At 35.4% G+C, this 23,123-nt stretch overlaps 1 protein-coding gene across 1 annotated transcript; it reads left to right on the plus strand.

Annotated features, from left to right (window-relative positions):
- LOC110379218 (protein yellow) lies at positions 1–22,746 on the plus strand. The gene is made up of 3 exons (XM_021338768.3): positions 1–159; positions 16,261–16,534; positions 20,878–22,746. The coding sequence occupies exons 2-3, from the start codon at positions 16,270–16,272 to the stop codon at positions 21,984–21,986; spliced, it is 1,374 nt and encodes a 457-aa protein (XP_021194443.2). The 5' UTR covers positions 1–159; positions 16,261–16,269; the 3' UTR covers positions 21,987–22,746.
- The last annotated feature ends 377 nt before the right edge of the window (positions 22,747–23,123 follow it).

The following is a 23,123-nucleotide window of genomic DNA, read 5'->3' on the forward strand; positions in this document are numbered from 1 at the left end:
AGGCTGTTTTGCTGTATAGCTTGTTTGTTACCTCAGTTCGCGTACCGCTATCCCCACGACTGGTTGTGTGAAAACGTTCAATTACCTAATAAATACGACCTCTAATAACTTGGTGTTTGTTCCTACGACTTTTATACGTGTTATCGGAGAGTTTACTAGGTGAGTCTTATTGTTGGTTTCAATAATTTTGATAAGCTTTGGTACAGCGTGCTCTGATTAACGGTCCCGCCTCAAAGTTGTTAGGACGCGTTTGAAGATTTTTTTTTTAAATTCCGCAATTTATTTTTTTCAAAAAGTGTGTTATTGGAGCTTTGTATGCAGTTAAATTTTTGTGGAGAAATGAAGATTTTGTTTTTGCGCGGTTTACTTGGCTAATTAGATTCTTATTAGCGCGTAACCTAGTTTGCAATGTAAACTAGCCCAAGTAGTAGTTTTGAGCGATTAGTGCAATAGTGTCACCCACGCTTTATCCAAACCGGGGCTAGAGGTCGGTACCTATTGCTAGATTTATCAACTTAATTTTTAAATGAGAACCTCCTCCTTTTTGGGAAGTCGGTTGAAAAGAATAATACGCAGTTTCCTTTAGTAAATTAGCTTTTAATAAAGGACATTTTGCGTAACCGTTAATCTCTAATACTGTAACCTGCATGGCAAATTGATATACCTACTTATATTCAACAAAAAAATATAGGTAAATGTGAAAGGACTTTTTATTAATTATTTTTGAGGGATAAAAACTAAGCCTTTGGCGTTAAGTTTGCGTGACTCGGGACATAAACCAAGGACCCTACCCTGAGGCATGCGTGCCTTGAAATTTTACTAACTTAGTCGATGAGTCAGACTTGGTCCTTTTTTTGATCCTTCGGCACGTATCTCTATGGAATTGTTATAAACTTTTTTGAAAGCATTATTGTAGCTTTTTGGCGCTTTTGTGGCGCTAAGAATTGTACAAATAAATCCGGGATCATGAGCTCCATTCAATGCCATTTGCTTTAGACACTTAGGTACTTACTTATATTAATTTACAAAGTAACGAACATAATCAACCATATACCTAGGTAATCTGACGTGATACAATTGTCTCAAAAGACCAACACTTTAATGCTTCATGAAACAAAAAAAGTTTGAAGTAGATTCTAATCATAAGATTGCTTAAACGCCGGAATTCATTTAACGGAAGTTCGTTTTGATAACTTAATTAACATAATTGATCTATTAGAGAGCGAATATCTATTGAACATGTAGTTTTTCTGACAACAACTATAGTGCCTATTTAGTTCGGAACCTATAATTATTTTATACTGTCTGTAGTACATGTTATTAAGTAAATATTCGATCAACTTCTTTATTATTCCCTGTAATATCTCTTGTCTGTCTCCAAACCTCACACCGACAGGGCAGATCTACTTATACTGTTTTCGTTTATAAAAACGAGTATCTTAACATTACTTATTTATAGGAAGATAGATGCTAGATAAAAGCTGTGCTTAGTTTATGACTCAATGGTACCTAATTTAATTTTCTGGTTATATTTTTATTTTTTGAAACAACTTGTCTAAATTCTTCCACACCTTTTCTCAATACCAAATAAAATTGCAATCTTCACTTGGAGATGTTACCGGCTCCAATACATTGCAAAGGCGTTTGATTGCAATACCAGTCGACATTCGTATCTCTTGATATTAACTTATGTGACAAGACGTCTGAGATCACGTAATCTGATGGGAGAATATTTCTTCGTTAATGGGGTTTGGACTGCGTGAGAATATTTTGCAAAATTATAGAGGAATAGGGTATTTTTTTATGGGCTGACCAAGACCGGGATTTACGTTCGGCGGGGAAAGCTAAAGACTATAGAAATGTTTTAGGAGGAAGGCCTACGTACAGCAATGTATGGGAGGTACCTACTCCGAAATACAAATTTTGAGAAAAGTTAGAGGAAAATCATGCAATTTTTTGTTCAGCCATTACCGGGGAAAAAATTAAGTTCTTACTTTCAAGGTGAACTTAACTTTTTATTATTGGTAGGTAAATATTGGTAAGTACTCAATAGTTTTTGTAACAATATCATCCTTGAGTAATCATTTACCACAAGACTCGAATATCCTTATAAAGGATTTTCTCAAAAGAAATTCCACTTTAGATCGTCAACTTCTTTTAAACTTGAACCAAGTCATAACCTAATCTTGAGCCCCATCAGCCATTTTGTTCTACCAGACCGCTTGAAGAATCGTCACATGACAATAATTTAAATAACATACCAGTTACAAACCATAATACTTTGTAAAATTATAAATTTAAAAAAACCCCCGACCCAAAAAAAGTACGCAATAATTATGACAAAAGGTTAAAAACGCTAAACCCTATAAAAAGCAAAAAATAACTTTTAACACTACGTAAACTAAATTTTGTCGTGTCGGGGGACCGCTCTAATTAATTCATTACTTTAGATACGTGTTTTTTTTTTAAACGAATGTTGTAATTAGGTAGGTATCATTTGATTTATGAAGGTAAAAAGCGGTCCCCCGACACGTCAAAATTTAGTTTACGTAGTGTTAAAAGTTATTTTTTGCTTTTTATAGGGTTTAGCGTTTTTAACCTTTTGTCATAATTATTGCGTACTTTTTTTGGGTCGGGGGTTTTTTTAAATTTATAATTTAATTTTATTTCATGTTTTTTAAAGGAGCTCCTTAATTTTTCCTTCTTTCCTTTAATTTATTTTATCTTAAGATAGGGTCGCTATATGCGATCTCGGCCAAAGGAAGCTGTTTAACAATCCTCATAACAAACTGGCTCTGGGAGAATTGCACAGATTGAGAAACAATAAAGATTAACCTTTGGACATTCTACGTTTTTCAGCAAAAATATAAATCGGTTTATCCGTTTCATTCCGGCATTCCAGGGTTTCATCCGCCACATCCCATTTCCAGCATCAGGTTCTCGTCAATCAGAAACATGAAGAGAACTCGTCAAGACAAATTCAACGAGCCCAAACTCGATGGGTTTACTAAAAGGCAGTTCAGGGTTACGTCTCCTACCTTCGTACCCTAACAGCAGACCAGCTCAGTGGTTCCAAAAGGCATTAGTGTTTCAAATTTCAAATCCCACATATACTTGCAAGTAAACTGAGCCTGTAACATTCCTATCACATCTAGCAAACGAGCTGATGACCTTGAAGACCTGAACCGATTTCCACCCAACATAGCTAAGAACACTCCCGACTCTCATACCTTTTAAACAAAAAAAACCGCATTACAATCGGATCATCCGTTTGGGAGCTACGATGCCACATACACACACACACACAGACACGTCAAACTTATAACACCCCGTCGTTTTTGCGTCGGGGGTTAATAAGTGGCTTTGATCATATGATTTATGCGTCCAATTTACATGTAAGTAATGTAATGCTTATGGCAAACATATTTATTTGGATAGATACAATAACGAGGTTTAATATGCTGTGGTCACGAATGGTGCATCGTCGTGATTCATGCTGGCTTTTTTGGAACAATGAGGTGTGCATCGTTGCTGTTCAAGTTGAACTTTGGAGATCGCGTCATGGGCTGTTTCTGGGAAGATACCTATTCTGTATAAAAATTTTCGCCCCTTGTATGTCGAAGTGTAAATTAAAATGAAATTTGCACTTGTTTTGATATTCGTGTTCGAGAAAAGTTGGGCTTGTTTTCATTTCTCGTTCTTGTATTTTTTTGATAGTTAATATTTACTTTTTTATTTCTACGAATCAATTTTTGAAGTTTCAAATTAAAAGTAATAAGTCGTAAAAACATATTTTTCAACTCAACGCGTGATCATGTTCGACAAAATAACAACAAATTAACAGCAACAATTGTAATAGTTAATCACGCAAACGTAAACCGTTCGTTAAAATTAAACGGTTCGCAATAAAAGTTAACTGGAATGTCAAGCATTTAGCATTAAGTCTGCCTGCGCTTTTGTCTGAAATCATCGTTTTGTACAAACTTGGTATTTACGAGTGTTCTGTAGTATGACTGTGGAATTCCTTTATATGCTTGTAGTTGTTATTAATGTGTTCATGTATCTATGTATCTTTAATAGTATAAAGCCGAAGAAATCTGATGACCAGACGCTTTTCATAATTACTGCACTTAAGTCATTTGGATTTTATATTTTCATAGTAAAGTTACTTTGTATAAAGATTGGTACCCTAAAGATGGCATTAAGCAATTTTTTATTCGGATCCGTGAAAGAAGAAAGAAAGAAAGTAAAACCATTTATTATCGCAAATGATGCAAAAGCAACAAAACAAATAAAACTAATGACAAAACAAACACATAAACATTTAAATACGCTGCATTTGAAACAGTTCTCTTTCTAGAGAGAGATAGAGAGAGTCCTTCAGGACTTACGCAAAACCGCAGGACCAAATACGATAGACCGTTTTTTCTCGAAACAAGTTTAAAATTCAGTAACTACTGAGTAAATAATTCATGATATCAAAAGGCAAATGTGGTTTAACATTCCGAATTCAGCATTCCACGTCTAAACGTTATTTAGAAGGAAATATTTACGCAGAAATCTTGATCTTGCGACGTACCTCCTCACATAGTGCCTACGTCGCATTTCTGCAATCAGATACGGTGCACTGTGATGTTCTTACTTACCTACTGTTTTTAATAGGACACATGAAATTTTCAAACTCTTTAAAAATAAGTATGAGGCAGTGTTAGGCCGAAGAAAAGATGTATAGATTTGCCAGAAAGATGGTATGACATAGAATGGTGACGGCTGACAGAGAGGAATGGGAACAGAAAACATATAGGTACCTACCAGGCGTTTGGCAACCCCAGATAAATTAGGAAAAGAGCAGGAAGAAGAGCAACAACTAACTTGACAACACTTAAGTACAAAAAAAATGTTATGGGGGTGATGTCACCGTGTGAAATACGACATTTCGTACGATGCAAGTGAATCTATAATGTTTTCTTTTACATATTCCCATGTTAAACTTTTAATTTACCTACTAACTCGTATTAAAAACAGGTCAGCCAATGTTTGTATGTTATTTTCTTAAGAATCTAGTGTTATGAGAACAATCTAGTAACACATAAAATATAATTAAAACCCATATGTTCGTGGTAAGTTCATAGCATAAACTAGTAACCTGTCATTACGTTGACTATTAATATATGGTTAACCTTCAAATGCCAATGCTGTACGTGACATGCTGTACCACATAGCGAAGGTACCCCTTGGACTTTTAACCCTGTAGCAGGTACATAGGTACTTTGTAGAAAGCTCATATACAAGGCTTTAAAGATTGTCTACTAAAAGGTTGTATATATTTCACCTTATTTTTGGGGACTATTGACAATCTATGCAACTGTTTTACAAGCTTATTCTCTCGGTTATTAGTAGCAGTCCAGGAGTGAACCTAGCACCTAATGGCTGCATCATTACTCCAACGGTACTTAGTGGGACGAAGTAATCTAACTAAATGGAAGGGTGCTATTGTTTTCATTTAGACTTTTTCTATAGACGCATGATCAGGATTTTTGTCCAGATTATATTCATAGGTTAGCTTCCTAAAAGATTTTGGGATGAGAATGCCAACTATGAGTACCTAACTGAGAATTCAGAGCAATATAAAGGCTGCCCACGTAGTTTTATCTAATCATTATTCATAATTCCAAACTTATATAAGAATTTACGAATACTAAAAGTAAAAAACAGAAATAGCTTAGTCATCTCCAAAGACTAAAATATTATAACATTCTATACCAGTTTAGATGTTGACCTTGATAGTCAAATAGGTTAACTTTATATAAATAAATTCAACGTTTTTTTCTTTTATCAGTACCTATTTCCTATAGTTGGTAAGTTCTCTCAACTGTAAAGGCTATTTTTACCAGTTGGTAATGGTTAAAACTAATTGGTATCATTATGGTAAATTGACACTCTGTTCGTTTTTAGGTTTCCGGTCTATTACAATGAAATAATTATACATAACCTCACTGATTAAGTACTTAAAGCCAGATTGCCTCGTTGATCTAGTAGTCGCATAGCGAGGTCCCGGTTTGATTCCCGGGTCGGGCTGAAATCGCCGATCTCTTTATATGAGAACCATTACCGTGGCTGACAAACGGCTAGGACGACATTATTATAACTTACCTAGATAATTTTTATCTGAAATCTGAAAACTATACGGTGGGAATCTTCTTCTTAGATACATAAGCAAGTCTACATAGCATGAAGTATGCGAAAAAAACAAATGACTACATGCTAGGGTTATTCACATACTATAACAACGCTAATTTAGCAATACCAGGATCTAATTAATTCTCAGCTGAAAAATATCTAGACCGAAAGTTAGCAGAGCATGTAGCGTTAATTATTTTATAAGTATACCTACATTATACGTGAACGGTAAACCGGCCTTGGTAGCAATTTGCATAGATTCTTCGACTATTTGGAGTTTATTTAGAGTCTGTAACTGATCGACTGGGAATATTTCTAATGATGCACCTCGTAAGGTTGCCTGGATTCGTAAAAAATAATAATTAAAGTCCGCCGAGGTATCCTCACCCTTCAGCCGCACATGTACCTGTTGCCCTCTTGTTGCGATTTAGCGACTGATTCCCGGGGGCCCAGTAAGTGAGGTGGCGATTCTCCACCTGCCATTTTAACATGTATTTAATACATTGTCATCGGCAGGTGCCATAGTTCCCGTAGTTTCCCCATTCCTAGTCCATTAGCATCCCATCACAATAGCCCAAGTAGTTTTCATCCATAGTTAGCAATAGTTTAGCACAGAACCGGGGATTGTCCTTGGGTACATTTCTATAGTCACTATAGTGTATACAGGGATAATCGTCGGTTTTGTGTCAACATTTCATTAGCAACTGCGTGTTGGCGTCGGCCCCACGTTCGCCTCCCGAAAATCCGGGACTCTATAGTCCCGAGGTCTGGTAGAGACATACAAATATAAATAATAAAAAGTAATTACTTTTTAAAATCATTTTAATGAATACAATAGTAAACCGTAATGTACTTACTATGATAAAGGAGAGATTTATGCTCTTTAAACTTATTCGATCAGCCCATTAGCTATACTTACGATATGCGTACTATTTTTACTAAGGTTCATATATTTCATTAAACAACAATAATAAATATTTTTCTGTCCATACAGCTATTGACACAAGTGCTTCAAAGAAATTACTCAACACTACTATTACATTAACTGATTTATAGACCAATTATTTGCTCATCCAACTGTTAATATTTGACTCTAATTGTCGATTAATTGCAAACGGTAATTATAAATTAAAATACTTTTGGCTAAAAATGGGCTTTGGAAAAACGGATCGTTCATAAACATGCTAAAAATAAAAGGTGTCTATTTGATAGCGTAAGAGTTACCTACTCTGGACGATCTATAAGAATAAACCCCCAAATCAATAATCGGTAAATTGTCAAAATGTTAGTAGTGTTAGGTTTTTACTGACTTAAACCCATGACGTTCATTCTTTCGAACAACCACCCAGCCCCGGCAGGTTTGGAGAAAAATCCCTTAGCAAAAGCTTATGTTTTGCCGTTTACTTCTATAAAATAGACTATACAATATAAACCGAGGGTTTAAGGATAAACCAACATGATAATTCAATATGATCTTGAAGGCACGTGAGGTAGCGTTACTTTCACAATAATACCTTTTAGATTTAAGATTGCAGCTATGTATACTTATGTAACTGGTGGTCATTACTATGGACCAGTTGACATTTGAATGTTTGCGTGTTGTAGATTTTTAAAAGTTGGATACGGACATTCTTTTAGGGAAAGGTCGTGAGAATTCATGTTTTACACTTATTCATGAGCAAATATTTATGTGGAATTTTAATCGCATAGTCCTGGAATTTTATTTCTGTGTCGCTCGATTACTACGCTCCTACGTTACTTCCTAGCTAGATAAGCAAATGTTACATAGAACAGTCGCGGTTATTTAACTACATACCCATTTTCTGCCTTTTCAGTACAGTTTTGAAGTTTTAAATGTATATTTTTTTTTGCAAATAGGCTTATTAACTAAAATATATTATAATGAAGACAGGATGATGATAAGCATGTTTTTGTGGCATTGTAGCTTTTATCAGTGATAGAAACAAATACGTTGAACTATTCGACTAGCCGACTCACATGAGACCACAAACTCAGCCCAAACAAGTGACATTACGAACAAGATGTGAAGGCGACATATGTATGTATGTCTCGATATTTTTTCCTCGACTATGAGCCGGTAGACTCGTTAGCCTCGACCCACAAATTTCGTTGCAAGCCTACACTTAATCGATCCAGTTTATCATATAGTTGTTGTGTGACATAGGTACGTACGTTAGGTGATCTTGTTAGATAAGGATAATAGCTTTGTATTGTTAGGACTTTTGGCTAGGTCGGGTTTTGCAAAAGTCTCTTCTCTGTATTTGCAATGTCTGTCTTGAGTCTGTAAGTATAACTACTGAATTAGAAGTTTAAAAAACCGTATAAAAAAAGTTATACAAATGCTCTGCAAAAGTTTCTTGGATACTCAATTTTTGGTAGATATCAAAAAGTAGAATTAATTTAAGGAGGCATTAAAGGCCCAAATGTAAACATACACCTGCATAGAGATGTTAAAAGCCCAAAAAGGTAAAGTCTGTTACAATTACTTTCGGCTTATACTTAGGTACAAAGGAAGTACTGCAAACTAACATGCAGATGCCACACTTATATGCAAGCAATGTAAATGCGGTATTCTTGCAATACTTAGTTTAGATACTTATCTCTTAACATCAAGTGTGATTTATAGATAAGCCTGTAGTTCAAAGGTTAAGAAAACTGCAACTCTTCAGGGACATGAATATGTTGCCAAATATATTTGTAGATTAGATAATATCCATTATTGTAGAACATACTTTTCGCTAAAGGGTCTTCTATCAAGACTCTTAAATCAAGTTTTTTGGAAGGAAAGAAAAGAGATTCAAACGCCTTTGCTTCAATTTATGAGACCCTATTGATGACATAACTTACTGTTACTGTTACAGCCTTTTTATCGTCCCACTGCTGGGCACAGGCCTCCTCTCACATGGAGAAGGATTGAGCATTAACTTAAATGTTATGACATAACTTAAATTAGGAATTCAGAATGACTCCTTAAAGACGACTAGGCCATCTTAACACGAACTGCACCCGTTTTATCGAACCTTTAACCTTTTACGATATCACTTAAATCAGTAAATACACGCATACACCAACTTAAATAGTTAACAAAAAACAACTGGTCCCATCAAGTAGGCCTTACATCTCAATATGGTGGTCAGGTCACGACGCACCAGCTTATAAGGAAATGTCGAGATTAATGTGAAAATATTCCACAAGCCCTTTAACCTTTCAACGCAATTTTGCTGGTAAAAGATTCAGAATTAACTGTTGAATGATTTAAGTATATGTTAAAGTAAATGAATGGTTCTGTAACGAGGTAAAGCAATTTAATGAGAGTAATTGGTGCTTCCGCCCGCATTGAGGGGTTAAATAGAATTTAATGAAAGGAAAAAATACTTGACAATGTGGTAGGTCGTTTTGTTACTGTTAGGTTACTGTAATTAAAATGTTACCGACATGTATGTCGGCACTTAATTACCTCTCAAGTATGAGTGTGCGGGCCCTAAGATTAATGTACTTTCTACCTCTCTCGGGAAACCATCTTGAGGAAACTTGGACCTTGAAGTCTGAAATCGTCATTCCGCCTTGAGAGAACTGAATCCATTGTTTTTCAATTAGAAATTGAAATATAACATAATTTATATGAAGCTTATATCAAAATTCAATCTCCAATCGTTAAACAAGGGACGGATCAGTTATTGCAATCCGCAGTAAATGGCGATGTGCACTTCCACATGCTATTTGCTTAACTTTACGACCACATGTCACACTTAATTTACTCTCACTTTCCATACTACCAGCTATTCGATAAAATCTCAAACAGATCGTAATAGAAGCGAGTGTAGGCGAGTATGTCACTGGCCCATTACTCCTAAACAAGCCGGTTCACCTTGTCGTGTCCCCGATGGAATTTTTACGCACGCCATCTAGTCTGCATTGTGCAATGAACGAGTAGTTAAAACAGGTGCGGTACTACTATCTCTTCGTAGGTCTGTGGACTTATGGCCCCTTGCAGTAAAAACAAATGGTTGGCCTCTGACGTTTGTTCTATGCGGCTGATGTCAAAAAAGTTTCGTCCATTATAGACCAAGATCCCGGGGACGTCAGGCATTAGTTATTTTCTCACTAATGCTATATTTCGTTCTCTATTACGCCATATATTGCAATAATGATAAAGTCATTTTATTCTCAAAAATCAAAAGTTATCCAGCAATCATTAAGATTGAAATAAAACTTATCTTACTAGATTAAATTGCTAGCTAAAAGAAAATATGATAATAATAAAAAACAAACTGGGTGAGCTAAATAAAACCGTTTAAAAAACTTGAAAACTAATAACCTTAACTATCATATTATACTATAGTTCTGCTCCGTTGATAGTTTTATAAATACTCATATTTATAGTAATGAATGCGTTCTAAGCGGATTTCTTCACGGATACTCCATGCAATTAAAGGATTTCCTTGAGTACCTACCGACGTCAGAATAGTAATTATCATCAAGTTATCATTGTTCGATTCAATTGTCGTAAATGTAATTAAAAACAGATGGAATTTACAGTAAAAAAACCCGAAGCGAATCGTAATTAAAAGTCCTTGTAGACTGCAAACTTTTACGGCCGTTCCTAATGTTGCATATCATATATCTGGTTTTGCTTTTCTATCATATTTTCTAAATTCTATCTCTAGTAGATAAGCAAATTAATAGATAGATAAAATATTGGGATATGGCCCTTAGTCGACCGACTGTTTTAGATAGGCTAATATGTAAATATACCTAGAGATGAATCGTGCGCACAATACAACGATCAGTTATCCATGCATTATAAACAATCACACTAACAAAAAAGTTTGATTGAATTCACAATCATCGTCGTCAAAATAAATTGTCAGCCAACTATCGCGCAACTAATGGCCTACAGTTTATTCTGCGGCCTACGTATAAATTGGAACTTCATATTTCCAAATTACTAGTTAGACTGGAACTCTGAGCAATGAGTCAGCGCCATCTTTAATTCGTCATGGGAAATGAACTAACAAAATTTGCAATGCATAATTAATCGAACGGGATTTTATTAAGGAAATTCAAGATATTGTGAAGAATGTTATTTTAGTTACGGCTGTTAACGTAAGAAAGAAATTAATCAATGCATACCAAACTTGTTATTGTATTGATTCGCTTAACTGCGATCGGAATGCAGACATTTGTGATGCCTATTTTTTTTGTATAAACTTGAATGAATGACGTAGGTTTTAGTTTAATTTTCTAAAAATAAAATAACTAAGTTCTAAAGTGATGTTTTGAATATTTCAATAAAAAATCAGGATCGTATCACGTTGTTTTGTATTTTTTTCCATTTCTTTGCGTGGTTGGTCTTGTATTTTATTCTTTTGGATTTGGTAGTGAATTTTATGCTGATTAGTCTTGTTGTAGATTGAATGTCTATATTTAGTTATTTATAACAACTGTCGCTTATTTTTTGAGCCACATATCTCGCATTTTTGATATTGATTTAATAATTGCTTTAATAAATGTCAAGTTACGAATCATAAACAAATTAATACCAAAGCAATTACTGTATTCATGTAAAATTGCAAATTAATTTATTCTTGACATTTTTATACATGCAATCATATTGTCAATGCTGTTTACGTACCTAGTCATTTACTTAAAAAAAATATACAAACTAGCAGTTTCCCACCGCCTCACCTGATTGTTATGAGACTGTATTTTCCCTATAAAAACAGAAAATGTTTCATCTCTATTTTATCATCTATCGATTTGAAAAACTGTTCCAACAATGCCTTTACGTACTAAAACAATTATCAGAATAAATAAATGACTTACCATTGAAATGGACCAGTACATACAATTCCCATGGCCACCGTTAAGTTAATAACAATAACAGTATAAGATTTAATGATTTTGTAGAATAACGGCAGTCTGACTCCTGGCCTATAATCGGCCATTCTTTTGTCTATCATATAATTCTTGGTTGCCACGCGATCCGCATTCATCTTCGTGTAATATCATCATGGATGATTGTTCGTGATAGGCGTAGGCAGGGTAGATAGTTACCTTGGAACAATAGTCTCAAAGAATAAAGTGCCTACTTGTAAAAGTAGACTTGGAAGCTATATGATAATAGCATACAGACGGTTGAAAACAATGTCAAAAATTAAGAAGGTAGATTAGTTTTGTATACCTATTTCTAATTAGCTTTTCCCAATGGTTTCGCCGCATCCTTAGACAAATACATCCCCCATAGTGATGCAATTTAGCTTGTACTATCATACTTCCTAACATAGCTAATTGCGAAATCTTACTTACGTTTTCTAAAAGCGAATCTTTTTCGTCTAATTCGACTCGTCGTACGAAGTACGATCAAATTAGACGAATAGAAAAGAAATTAAATGTTAAACCACTTTTTTACCTAGTTTAAATCCCAACAGAAGATGAAATATTACTTCTTAACTAAGTCTCATTACAATTCGTAGGTACTCCATCATCACATCACGAGTATTTTCAACACGTAGAGGTCACTAGCCACAGGTCAACAGTCATGCCTTGTCTCCCTGCCTTATTACAAACAATTACATTTACTATTGTTGTACATAGTATTATAAGAATTTGCATAATATTTTGTATGTTATGTTGTAGTTATTTTATCTATAGAAATACCTACTTGGATAATTGTCGTTTGTGTATTGTTTTTAATGCTGCATTATTATCGCTCCAATTAGGTATGTAGGTTGAATAGGTCCTAGCGCGTGGTCTTGGCATTTGTTTGTATATTTTTTTAATAGTAGGTTTTTGCATTTATTTCAATCATTTAAATATTTTAGGCCATCGTGATCACTATTTTATAAACTTTTTTACATGGCGCTGAAAAGATCAGGGAACCAAAATGTTCAGGAACGAATCGCTAACGAATTCTACCATAACAAACCGAATTCTTACCTAAGTAGACTTCACAACAAAGTCATGTCTGTCCGTATGTTAGTTTTAACACCTCATAGTCATAGCCGAATAGCGCATACAATTTCACTATGAATGGAAAACGGCACAGCTTCACATGTGAAACTGTTTGTTAATAGAAACCACTGAAAGTTTAAGAACAACACACTGCAAACTTTTAGTCGGCCGATAGTTTATTTGGGCTCATAAATCAGTATGAAGATGAATGGTAGTACGCACATTATAACGATCAGCCGATTTAGCCGGTATCAGGCCGACTGAAAACTTTGATTGGAATCAAGATTTTCTTAAAAAAAAGACGGTCAATGGGTCAACTATCGGCCGACTGTTTAGTCTGCAGTGTGGTACTAACTATTCCTAGTTAAGTTTGACAGCCTTTCTAACGTTTTAACTATCCGCTAGTTACCTTCTATGTGTTAAGTTTATAGTTTGGCAGAGAGATCGGCTACCTAATGATTTTATGGGAGACAAGCTTTTCCACGCTCTTTTCTATACCATTTGGGTACAATGTATGTAATTGAAAGTTTAAACAATTAACCTCCTGAATGACTGATTTAGACTACAGCTAGGTATGAAGATATACCAATTTTAATTGAAATTGGTTCAGTAGTTTTTTTGACAAAGTGCAACAGGCATTTCTTTTGGCATAACTTTCGCATTGTTAATACTGGCTAGAACCTAATGATTATAGATCTATAATGAAGTTGTATTAGTTACTATAGAAACACAAGTATTTTCCTTCAATACCTTTATAATTTAATTCAGAATTCCATACAATTATAACACTGAGTGACGAAGGAGCCGTGCAGCCAATGACATATTTACTTGCACAATCAATTATCACCCTCAATACGAGAGTATTAAAGTTCATAATTCCTCATGGTGTTCAACAATGGCAGTTATTATGCACGCAATAAGCATTGAATTCTAATGTTTATAGGATACTTGAAGTGTCGGTTAGTTCATACTTATAATTTATTTACGTCTTTTTATATGATCTGTTTAGCACTATAACATCTTTTATTATAACACAATACACAAGTAACTCAAGTTCGAATATTGTTTATTTACTTGTTTACTTTATTACATTACTATGACTATGTAAAGGATAATGGGTTAAATATATGGGTATGTTTGTGCAAACGAACTTACAAACGCTCACTTTGAATTAAGATGTATCATCAACATCCAAGTCATGTTTTACCAATTTGGTAAAAGCTTCCTTCAACAGTTTCAAGTCTGCTCTATTTTTGGTTGTTTTTATCAAATTTTTATCCACGATGTCACAATTATCATTATCATGTACCTATAGAGTGGGTGTTTTATGGGAATTTTATAAGGGAATAATAAAGGAAAAATCTAAAATTGGAGTAAAATTGGAGTGAAAGGGTTTGAGCAAAGCTCAAACCCTTTCACTCCTCTCAATTACCTAAAAGAATGGCAAAACCGTCTTAGAAAAGCCCAATCAAAAGTTCACCGAAAGACTAGTGAGTCACTTTGCGTCCGGTTAACTTGACAAACTGAATTTGCACAATTTGCGGTTTCCTTAATCGCGTTTTGTTTACTATACTGAGACTTCCGCTTACTAATACATATACAGATACATACAAATCGATATATTTACATGTTTTGAAAATGGTTTATCAAGTTGAATCAAAATATCGCGCTTTTGTAGAGAAAGAACTCTTAAGAGGACGAATTGGAATTTTTGGCGCCAAGGATGTCAATTTTTCTCAGTAAATACAAAACGGATCAAAATACAACTTGGTTACCTGAAAGTTCATGATATAAGCCTTATTTTGTTAGTTGTAGAAACATGATTAGGTAACTTTTATAACAGAGAAAAATATATCAAACATACCTCTTTTTAAAAAGAGATTCACATATTATGGGCAAACGGGACCGATTTAAGCCTCTTAACTTTTTTAGTAGTTGAGTATATACATACTCTTTAAAATGGTAGTAGGAATTTTTATTAAATTATCATTTCTAAATATTAAAATTACAAAACCATTTTGTCGCTTACGACTTTTAGTTATAAGCTAGCGCGCGTATTGTTATCCTCGCCCCGCTCAGACGCTCCGACCCCTTTTGGCGCCTTAGATGCGCGTGCCGGTTATGGAATTATTGTTGACCACTTCCTCGCCTTAAGTTAACAACACCATACTTATAGGGTAAGTCGGTTCAAGAGATAGTTGACACAAAAAAAATACTGAATAAAAATATTAATAAGTATAATGTATATGATTCTTATTATCTTAACAACATTATCAGTACTCTTTTCGGTGCAAGACTGTAAACGCAGCCGCACTGACTAATTTAGAACTTGGATTACGGCATTAAGCTGTTGAATAACTTTTCTAGGTAGTTCACAAGAGCGATTATTCATAAATATATCGCCAAAAATATGATTGACGAATGACATTCAAATATCAAACAGTCTACCACCTGCTCAAATAAACACAACTGCATTTAAAATGAAAACGACAAACAAGTACCAAAAAGCAATTTCACACTGCTTACATAAATTATTTAACCTTACCAATACATGTACCTACTTCCTATATGACAAGGTCGTATGAAATATGCTCTGACCTCTATCAAGGCCGACTTTCAATTTGTCCACTGCGTTGCACCGACTGTGATATTGCTGTTAATATGCGAATTGAGATATTTAAGTAGGTATGTAGTTTTTATAAGAAACTAATTAATTTGTTCTCGGTAGGTAGGGATAATGAGTTTTGATAAAATCATTGTGGTTTGACAATGAATTTCTTGATTGGAAAACGATGGGGAAAATGGTCACGTACCGTCTACTTACATCATGAAGCCTAGTAGTAGTATTAATTGCTAAATGTATATCCGGGTTTATCGTACAACTTCATAATAAGCTCTGCTCCTTGCAGAAACGAAGTCGAAAAACGATTGTTTTTTTTGGAATGATTTTAAATGATTTTCCATAGATATGTGTATTATACATTTCAATTTCTTTATTAACGTACTTTTCAGCTTAAATGTTTTTTTTTTTTATACTCTTAGTAATTATCTTACTTTAAAAACAAAAACCTTTAAAACTAACGTGCTCTCTTCTCTAAATTCCAGTTCTTCAACATGGGGGGCTTCAAGACCCTCATCCTCCTACAGCTGGTCTACTTCTGCGGCTGCATGGACCAGCTCCACATCCTCTACGAGTGGAAGCAGCTAGACTTCGAGTTCCCCACTCCTGAGGCCAGGATGCAGGCCATAGAGTCCAAGAGTTTCATCCCGGAGAACAATATCCCGATGGGTATTGAGATATATGAAGATCGGCTGTTTGTAACCGTGCCTAGGTGGAAGTCCGGTGTCCCTGCGAGCTTGAACTATATCAATTTGAAAGGTAAATTTATTTCTGTTTTCGGTAATGGTAATGATTAGGTTAATATTGGAGTGGTTCTGATTGAGTAACCCCAAGTGATTATATCTTGGATGATGAATGAATGAAACATAAAGTCAAAAACGAATAGTAAATTAGGATAATTTGATAAATGTTTCATATTCCATAGATCTGTTTCTCCTAAAGGGCATTGGTTTGACTTAGATTTTGAATAATCGTGTATAAAATGGCCAAGAGAGGAAATACATAGGTATACTTGCCAATAACGAAGATAGTGAAACTTACGACACTAATAGGCAAAACAAAACACACAATGATGAGAGTACAGTTCTTATCACCTTTCAACTAGAAAGTGAACTTTATTTAAACAATGAACTGAACCACAAAATAAATAAAATTTATTCTCACAGTCATAAAGCACTTATTTTTAATAGTTCTATGGAAAGACATGGAATGTATAATAAACATGCACCTGAGGATCAAAATGAAAACATTAGAAAAGACAATTGTTTTGACGTTCAGTTATGTTTGCAAGTTATTGCACCTGCACCTGTAGGTGTTGTTAAAGTACTAAGAGGTATCAATTCAGTAGATTCTTCAAACAGACTTATCATTAGTGCAGTACACCTTAAAGTACTCGTATGTGCTCTATTTTATGAGCCTATGACAAATTATTAGGGTCTTGACCCCATTGAAGTAAATGATGTACTAGTGCAATTTATAAAGATAGTCATAGTTAGGAATGATTTGTTTTGATCAATTATTATATCATAGTTATTCATGAGATAGCATATTTTCTGTCTGATTTGTTTAATTTAATATCTTAATCAGAATGACTTTTAGGTATCAAGATCAAATTAGCTCGGTCGCTAAACTATTTGACCTCAACCTGTTTGAATTTAAACAACATGTAAATAAAGCTAATAAAGAATTGAGTATTGAGTATATAAAGATCAGGAAGCGGATTTCAGAAAACTAAAAAAACTAATCAACAAAGATAGATTATTAAATGCCATCTTATTTCTAGATCTTACATAACAAAGTTAAGATACGTCAAGCATACAATGATAAAGACATCTTGGAAGCTGCGGCTGTGAAATAACAAAACCCAGTATCTGCACAAAACCAAATTTTATAGGAGAGCCGAAAAACGATTTCATATCTTTGACAGCTTGCCGTTTCAATAATATTAGTCGTACCGTCCTGGGAGTGATTGCAAAATTTGAGGGAGATAACAGTGTTTTATAAAAAAGTGTTTTAATGCGTCTATCACCAAGTATGTGCGTAGAGGAGCAGTTACTAATAAAAAAATTGTTTTCTTAGTTCTAACTTTTTGAGTGTGACAATTTCAAAACCTAGTAAGATCACTTGCTTTGTTTTCATCTAGTTCTAAAATATATTGAATGGGGACAAAATGCAAATTAATAGACCTTGTAAGATCACTTGCTTTGTTTTCATTTAGGTTTACTTCTATTAGGAATTTACTGAGTAACTAACCCCGGGATAAGCGTCGCATTTTAATAATATGTTATGTGTCGTAGTAGATTGCAGTGGAAACTGTGATTTAATCATTACTCTCGTGCTGCAAAAAATGCATGAAACTAGCTTGTAGATAGCAGAAGGTACATAATATAGCAATACAATGCAATAAATTATATTGGTGCATAAGCAAGATTCCACACCCACCCAGTTCCCAGTTTCTAAACACCGTCTTAAAGACACCGAATTGCGCGAAGACTCGACGAATTCCAACCACCGGAGTAGGCTGGGTTTCGGAGCGGATACGGCACCATAGACCACATCCACACAGTGCGGCAGATTATACAGAAGACCGAAGAGAGTCATTTGTAGACTATGAAAAGGCCTTTGACTCGGTTGAAATCTGGTCTGTTTTGGAGTCCCTGCAGCGTTGTCAAGTAGATTGGCGATACATCCAAGTGATGAGATGTCTCTACGAAGCCGCTACAATATCCATCTAAGTACAGAATCAGCAAACAAGGCCCATACCGTTGCATCGAGGAGTGAGACAAGGGGATGTTATTTCCCCGAAACTGTTCACTAATGCAATGGAGGATATGCTCAAGACGCTGAACTGGAAAGGACGCGGCATCAACATCAATGGCGAACACATATCTCTCACTTGCGATTTGCTGACGATTACTTGGACAAAACCAAGGTCATGTTCAATGAACATGTTCTACCGGAACCGATTGCGATACACGGTGCCGTTCTCGAAGTTGTTCGGAAATATGTATACCTCGGGCAGACATTGCGGTTAGGTAGAAACAACTTTGAGGACGAGGTGAATGTGAGAATTCAGTTGGGTTGGGCTGCATTTGGGAAGCTACGTCGAGTTCTAACATCGTCGATCCCACTGTGCATAAAGACAAAAGTCTTCAATCAGTACGTCCTACCAGTCATGACTTACGGAGTCGAAACGTGGACACTGACGGTACGGCTGGTCGCTCAGCGGACTATGGAAAGAGCTATGCTAGGTATTTCTCTGAGGGATTGCATCAGAAATGAGGTAATCCGTCAGAGAACCAAGGTCATCGACATAGCCCACCGAATCAGCAAGCTGAAGTGGCAGTGGGCTGGCCATATTAGCCGAAGAACCGATAACCGTTGGGGAAAACGAGTTCTAGAGTGGAGACCACGCCTCGGCAAAAGTAGTGTAGGACGTTCTCAGGCACGGTGGATTGATGACTTGCGGAGGACGGTTGGCAGGAGCTGGATGCGAGAAGCCGAAAATCGATCTTAGTGGCGTGCACTTGGGGAGGCCTATGTCCAGCAGTGGACTGCGATAGGCTGATGATGAAACTTGCAAAAACCAAGCAATTAAATATTCATTAAAGTCAAGACACAAAACAAAATCTCGACAGTTTCCAATAAATTTTACATGTTTGTGTTACTATTTTGAGGTTATGCCTTTTATTCATAAAAAACCTTGGAAAACAAACAATCTTGACAATATTATACACTGAAGCGTACTTACATTTTACCATGTTGTTCTTTTAAAGCACTCAAGATCAATTTCGACCTATAAAACTGATTTTTGCTCATTTTTAGAGACAAAAACACGCACTTGCAACGACTTGTTCTCACATACTAAAGTTGCGCGGGAGTTTTGACGTTTATTACAACCATTTCATTGGCTTAGTATCTACATGAACCATTTTATATCCAAGTAACTACAAGCACTTACTAGGTTTTTAAAATGGTTGATGTTAGATACTATGTTTTGATCTTGTAATTTTTGCATTTTGAAAACGTTTACCGTAGATACTAGGTTTCCGACTTTGTGTAACTTCGTTTTTGTCAAATTTTTGGGAGTTTTTGCTATCCTAGTATGTGGAGACTGGTCTATAAGGTCGAAAAATGCAAAAACACCCTTTTTTTAAAATTTGTCAGATACTAGGTTTTGAAATTGCACAGCCGACTAATGTAACACATTTATGCTTGTAAATTAGGTCTGCACGACACGAGACAAGAATAAATTATTTTGCTCAGTAGCTTACAAGGTATTATTTGCACAATACTAATTTTAATTTGCCAAGGAGACATGCAAGCGATTTGCTTGAATGCAAAACATTTAGAAGATCAATAGAGTGAATCTTATGACTATCGTTGTCATTGCTGCTAAGAGTTGCAAACATTCTTGTAATATAGTGTCATATATTTTCTTATTGTTGAACAATAATCTCTTTTATGCATATTCTAAATGATCATAGCTATTGTTAAGACTATCCGCACACTGCAAACTTTTAGCAGGCCGATAGTTTGTTTTGGGTGATAAATCAGTATGAAAATTAATAGCAGTACGCATATGACATTAAGCCGGTATCAGTCCAACTGAAAAGTATGATTAGAATCAAGATTTTCTTTAATAAGTCTGTAAGACAGGCACAATACACAATAACGCACACTAGAGACTTATTTTTATTTCACTGGTATAGGTATATATAGGTTTTTTTCATCTTTAAGTCTTTCTCATCGATAATTACATCATCTACTAAACATTTGTCTTGTTACTCTCCTACAATATGAGAATAATAATAATCTATTATTTCATAAACATTCATAACATTTACCTCCACAATTGTTAAGTTCTAAAGTAGTTACGTGACGTGACCGATTGATATGTTCCGTTTGGGTTATTAACCTAAGCAAATCCAAGAATTGTTTGTTTAATGAGTCAATCTATAAATAATTTTACCTCAACAGTTCTCCAAGGGTTTAGAATATGAGCAAGATAATCTGAATAGCGAGCAAAACGATATGCTATGCCCTCACAACAATATAGTTACACTGAAAAACCGTCCTAACAAAATGTTTTCTAATTTCAGACAATTCAACGACATCACCGAAGCTGATCCCGTACCCAAGTTGGGCAGCCCATTCCATCGGCATGGACGGCAAGCCTCCAGAGATCGTCTCACCATTCCGCGTCAGAGCTGACCGCTGCGGACGACTCTGGGTCTTGGACAACGGCAAGATGGGCAACTTGGAGAAGAACACCACCAAATTCCCCCCAGCACTCATTATCTACGACTTGAAGAACGATAACCTGATCAGGAAATACGTCTTTCCCGCTGACCAGGTCAAAGAAGATTCTGGGTTCGCCAACATAGCGGTGGAAGATACCGATTGCGAAAAAACTTATGCATACGCAGGTGATGTGGGCAAACCTGGCCTTATAGTGTACTCCTGGGAAAAGAACGAATCCTGGAGGATAAGTCACCACTACTTCCACCCCGACCCACTGGCTTGTGACTTCAGTGTCAAAGGATTCAACTTCAGCTGGACGGATGCTTTGTTTGGGCTTGGTCTATCAGCACCCAACGCTGATAACTACAGCACTCTTTATTTCCATCCTATGGCTAGTTACGATGAGTTCTCTGTCTCCACCATGTATTTGAGGAACGCCTCCATTGCTGAAGCTAACTTCGGTGCCTTCAATGTTTTGGGAAGTCGTGGACCGAACGCACAGTCCAGTGTTTCGTTCGTCGATCCCAAGACTGGAGTGCTGTTTTACTCCCTGGTAAACTTAAACGCTGTTGCATGCTGGAAGACTTCCAACAAGGAGTACTTGATGAAGAATCAGGGCAGGATATATATGAACGAGGTCACAATGGTATACCCGACTGACATTAAAGTTGACTATAATGATAACCTTTGGATTCTGTCAAATAGGATGCCGGTATGGATGTATGGACGCCTAAATCCAGAAGAGGTGAACTTCAGAGTTTTTTCAGCGCCTGTTGTTGATGCCATTAGTCACACTGCTTGCGACATCACTCCTAGATCTGACATATTTGACAAATTCGTGAATAAGATTAAGAATGCTACAAACTCGGTTGTTGCTAAGATAAAGCCTAATTCAGGCAGTGCAATCAGTCCGTTCTCTGTTTTAAGCGTACTTGTAATCAGTTGGATTATCTCTTTAACTATTTAAAGTTTTGAAAGGGAATTATGATAGGGTGTCTTTCCAATTTCGTTGCTTTTACGAACAAGATAGATTTTGAACGTCAGTTATACAGACACATTTTGCTAAGGGACTTTTATCTGCAGGTCTTAAAGACCCTAACTTAATATTAAGAAAAGGTTGTGAAATTTGGAAATAACTGGCGTACAAAATGTTCGAGTGCTTGCTTGGAGTGTGAAATGACAAGGGACTGACACGCCCATTTTGAATGCTAGTCGGAAGTGTTAGTATTATAGCCTTTATTATTATCATTAGGTCCTACGTCTTTTTTATGATGTCTTAAATTGATAAAAAGTTCAAATTATTCGATTTTTAGATCACAGCTTGTTCTTAAATTATTCACCAAGCAGCCAAGCTGTTTTTTTATTACTATGTATTTTTAAGCTGAATGGAGTGTGAAATAATGTTGGATCAATATCAAACAAAATTAAATGCAACCTTTGGCTCTTCATGGGTTTTTGAGCCTACTTTAAAAAATAACTAATTGTTGTATTGCAATCGTGAGGAATTGAAATAAACATGTAAAAGTAAGGTCTCGTAAATGCGTCGTGACAAACAGACACACAGTAACAAATATGTTACCGCTTTATTTATTGTGATCGCATATAATGTAATGTATTTCGTACTTATTTTGTGCCTTTACGTGATATCACATAAGCTAATTTAGATTAGAGCACGTTACGTGTTTTGTAAATATTAACTTTAATAAAAAATGCTAAAAGCTTAATAAGTGATTTTATTTTCCTTACTTACCTCGCATTATTTTCAGTTTCACTATTTCAGAAAGAAAATCATATATGTAGATTGAAATATACCTAGTTGAAAGAAGTGACATCTATATTCATAAAAGTGAACTTGTTGCAAGAAGTTGGACATGAAACAGACAGATGGCGTTGTCATCAAAATAATAATTGTGATGGAAATAATAACTGAAACTGAACTGAAACATACCAAAATACTAAAGACTCGTGGTAATCTTGCCAGGATTTGAATTTAAGTTATGTATAAAAGTAAGCTTCGTAAAAAAAAACAATTCGACTGCAATCCAAATACAGGCCCTCCGCCCTCGCTCCGCTTAATGTACTACTTTTGCTGTAGAGCCCGCAA

This window comes from Helicoverpa armigera, chromosome 8 (genome assembly GCF_030705265.1).
Source record: "Helicoverpa armigera isolate CAAS_96S chromosome 8, ASM3070526v1, whole genome shotgun sequence".
Taxonomy (NCBI): Eukaryota; Metazoa; Arthropoda; class Insecta; order Lepidoptera; family Noctuidae; genus Helicoverpa; species Helicoverpa armigera.